This window comes from Thalia democratica, chromosome 1, assembly GCF_965202585.1.
Source record: "Thalia democratica chromosome 1, ktThaDemo2.hap1.1, whole genome shotgun sequence".
NCBI classification, from domain to species: Eukaryota; Metazoa; Chordata; class Thaliacea; order Salpida; family Salpidae; genus Thalia; species Thalia democratica.
In genome coordinates this window covers 115,263,666-115,268,050 of record NC_139165.1, presented here as the reverse complement: position 1 = coordinate 115,268,050, position 4,385 = coordinate 115,263,666, and the positions used below count along the sequence as shown (strand labels likewise).

At 24.2% G+C, this 4,385-nt stretch overlaps 1 protein-coding gene across 1 annotated transcript; it reads left to right on the top strand.

Annotated features, from left to right (window-relative positions):
• The first annotated feature begins 2,256 nt into the window (after positions 1–2,256).
• LOC145842573 (kelch-like protein 25) lies at positions 2,257–3,624 on the top strand. The gene has a single exon (XM_082950038.1). It carries the CDS (start codon positions 2,257–2,259, stop codon positions 3,622–3,624), a length of 1,368 nt encoding a protein of 455 aa, XP_082806164.1.
• The last annotated feature ends 761 nt before the right edge of the window (positions 3,625–4,385 follow it).

Genomic DNA, 4,385 nt, shown 5'->3' with positions numbered 1-4,385 from the left:
TTATTGAGGCTAGTAGCATGTTTTTAACTGAACCTAGGCTAGTTTTATAATTTATTTTTTGCAAGATTTTTTCTGCATACTGGGTTGTAAAAACCTGAAGTTTGAAATTTTATAAAACAACCTGGAAATACTCGAACTCTAATTAATTTTTACATGTAAAAAAATGAATTTTAAATAAAGAACAAAAAGACTTCCATATACATATTTTTTGTAGAATTAGTTTGCATTTTGTCATATTTTGCAAATTTTTTCTACAAGTTGCATTTTACAACTTTTTAATATTCAAATAAAATTGTGAAAAAAAGCTGGTTAAAGTTAGAAAACAGTACAACAGGTTCCTTGCAGAATACCAAAACTAAAAGAACAATTTCACTATAAATATTTTTTATTTATTTTATTGTGATAAGAACCTAAAGATTTCAGTGTATGTTTTTTGCAGTATTAAATTTTTTTTTTGAAAAATATTTTAACCTTTAAAATTGTCTTCAATTATAACAAAACATAATATTTTTATGTTTTTTAAATAAAAAATTATAAAATTGAATTTTTATTTTAATTCCATACAAGTTATTTTTTTGCAAATAGTATTTCCTTGTTGGTATAAGTTTTTACTACAAAAATTTAGGAGGAGATACAATTTAGAAGATTTTTTTAATTTTTACCTTCGGTAAGGAGCCACTATAATCTCTGTCGTTTCGGCGTATATTTAAATGTTTTTTATCTCAAACTGTTCTTTAAAAAGTGCTAACTCTGTAATAGTTTTAGCAAAAGCTTTCTTATGACTTAAAAATTTTTTGTTGCTTTAAAAAGTTGTTATGATAGACTTAAAAAAGTTTACAACATACTAATATTTCAGCTCTTGATTTACATAGCTGTTTACTTTAGTCCAGGGGTCGGCAAACTACTGCTTGCGAAGTGTAAATCATTGGACATATTGTACGAAAAAATCTTTCGGTTATAGAGTCATACACCAGAACAGTTTAGCGTCATGTCCAGGACAATTATATTATGTCCTGTATAACAATGGTTGTTCTAAATGTAAAATTTAAGGACTGACTTAATTTTTTCATAAGAATGATATAAATGCTTTTGCAAATTAAATTATTCATATTAAGCCTAAAGTTGCAAAATAGACGATCCCAGGACACAAAAAGTTAATACTATTCTAATATTAAAATATTTTAAGAAACTTTTAATACTAATGTCCTGGAAACGTAAAACTGCATCTAAACATGTATTAGTCTTATTAACCACTTGTTCCTTCATACAGCACGTCATAGGACCATTAGTTTAAAATATTTTTGTTCAATAAACAATATTATCACAGCTTTTTATTTCGAATTATTTTTACTGTTTATAAAAATAGTTTTTTATTTATTTAAAAGTTTACAAAAAATAAAAAAATAAATGCAGTTCAATAACTGTTCATTTCTTTTTCATTATAAAATATCTATATAGGCTTAAAATATAAACAAAGACCTTTTTAGTTTTAAATTGATTGTAAAAAAAACTGCTTATAGTAATGTACAAGTTATTAGAAAAATTCAAGAGAAATGCACAAAAATATCTTAAAGAAAGTTTTGCAATATCTTCAATGGAGAATTCTAAACAAGGTAAGAACAAAATAAAATTCTTTCTATTATTAGAAATAATAGAAAAGAAAACATTTTATTTCAGCCAAATTTACGAATATTAAAATTGTTACTGAAAAAAAATTTATTTTCTGAATTAAACTTCATACAGCAAAATTTAAAATTCAATTTTTAATTGAAATGTTATTTGTGAAATCTCGTTATTAATATAAAACCAGTATAAATGTTTCAAATCCTTAAAACAAAGTAAACAACTTAAAGTATAAAATACATGTTTCTAAAATAACTAAAAATAAACGATTTTAAAATAAACAAATATTCATGAAGTTTTAAAATACTTAAACAAAGAACATATTTAATTTTCACTTTATTGTTTTTAAAGTCATCTCTTATATCCAGTTTATTTCTTTTAAAACCATTAAGCTATTATTAACTATTTTGATAACAAAGCACTGTCTTGGAGAAATATTAAATAAATATTGTTTAAGACAAACAAAATAACACAAAATCAATTTATAACTGGGGTATTTTACTAAAAAGGATGAGATTTAATAAATATTTTAACAGTATACAATTAAGCTAAATATATTTTTATACACATTTGTGTTTTTATATTTCAGATAATACAAAAAATAATGAAAATGAATTAGCACAAGCTTTAAAAATGAATAAGTTGATGTTAAATGAAGTCGAAAATCCAAAGATATCCTTCTGCATTAAAAACAATGTTACTAAAGATAATGTTCTGACAGTTTACAGTTTAGCTAAACTTTACAAGCTAGCTACTGTTTCTGAACTATCATTAATTTACATAGTAAGCTGTTTTCCAATGGTAGTTGAAACTCAGAACTTTTTAAACTTAGATTTTAGTATTGTTGCAAAAATACTTGCAAGTTCTGAATTGAATATTTACTCAGAAGTTGAAGTATTTGATTCAGCAATTAATTGGTTGAAACACAACAGTGAAGAACGTAGAAAATATGCGAATCAATTGTTACTAAAAGTTCGATTTTCTTTGCTGTCAGAACATGCGTTGAAACATGTTTTACAGAATGTTTCATCGATCTTCAACAATAATGGACTTATGAGCGCACTAAATGAAGTTATGACTACAAAAGAAACAAGTTTTCAAACCAAGTTAAATAGTTATTCTACATATAGGAATTGTAAACAAAACAAGTTTAGTTTGTTAGTTTGTGGTGGTTACGATAGAGAAACCAAAAAAACGGTCAGGGATATACACCTATTTAAAGGAAATCAACCAAACAACGTGAAACGACTACCTTCAATGGCTAATGAGAGAAAAAGTTTTGAAGCTGTTTGTTTAAAAGAAAATGTTTATGTTTTCGGTGGTATTGATAATGCTTATAAGTTGGTAAAATCAGTTGAAAAATATTCATCTTCTAAAAATAAATGGACTGTAGTAACTAATATGGTTGATAGACGTCGGTACTTTTGTGTTTGTGCATTTATGGATAAAATATTTATTTTTGGAGGTATAGACAATGAAGTAATTAATTCTTGTTTACAATTTGATACAAAAGAAGAAAGTGTCTCAGTTAAAAATTGGAAAGAAATAGCTAGAATGAAAGATAGAAGATGGGCTGCAGCTTGTGTAGTTTTTCAAGGAAATATAATAGTTTCAGGTGGAATGGATATTTATAGTGATGATTTAAATACAGTAGAATCATATGATGTGTTTGCTGATAAATGGTCATCAATGCCTAATATGATTAATGGTAATAGTAATCATAGTTTAGCTGTTGTGAAAGATAAATTATTTGTTATTGGTTATAAAAGTGATAGCTGTGAAGTTTTTGACAATATCAATAAAAGATTTATTCATCTAAATTCACAATACTATATTAATTTAAATAAAGCTATGTCAATAGGAAACAAAATTGTAATATTTCAAAATAACAGATCATCAGTTATTTGTTATGATGTCGATAAAGATGCATGGTGTCTTAAATCATGTGAAGTTACAGAACATCTGTGTGATTTTTCTTGTACAAAGATACCTTGTTATTAACTATATTACTTGAAATAAACTGCCTAACTAGAATATAATTTAACAACTAGACTGAAGTTTTAAACTTGTATACTTTTTTGAACTATTATATTAATAAATTTTAGTTTAACTTTTGTAGTTTTAATTCTTTCTTTAAATAAGATTTGTAATATCTTAAGTTTTTTTCTAATGTTATAATTTTCATAAATAATATAATTTTACAATACTTAAATTCACAATACTTTTAGATTTTTTGAGCAAAACTTACAAATACATCACAAAATGATAGTTGAATTTTGAAAGAATATTAATGTGAAATTTATTCTAGGATGGTTGTTACAAAAGTTTATTTGTTTTAAGACTTTACTAGACTACTAGTCGTAGTGTTCATTTGTTTTGAATTTCTGATATTAATAAGTAGCTTGTAGCTTGTATATTTTAACATTGCTATTAACCTGCTAATATTATGATTTTGTTAATTTGATAGTTTTTAACTATAAGTTTTTTTTTTTTTTTTTTTTTAAATATATACCAGACTTAATTTAAGCTTAGCCTTATGTATCTTCCAAGTTTATATATAAAAAAACAAATATTTTATCATTTACCTGAAGAATTTGTTCGATATATTCTATATGTGTAAAACATTGTTGCTTCAATAAAATTTAAAAATTTGAGTTAGATTACTATTCTATATTTATATAATATTTTGCAAAAACAAGTAACGTCGGGTTTTAAGTAAAGTTTTAGATATAAAAGTTATTATATATCTAATGACCTAACTG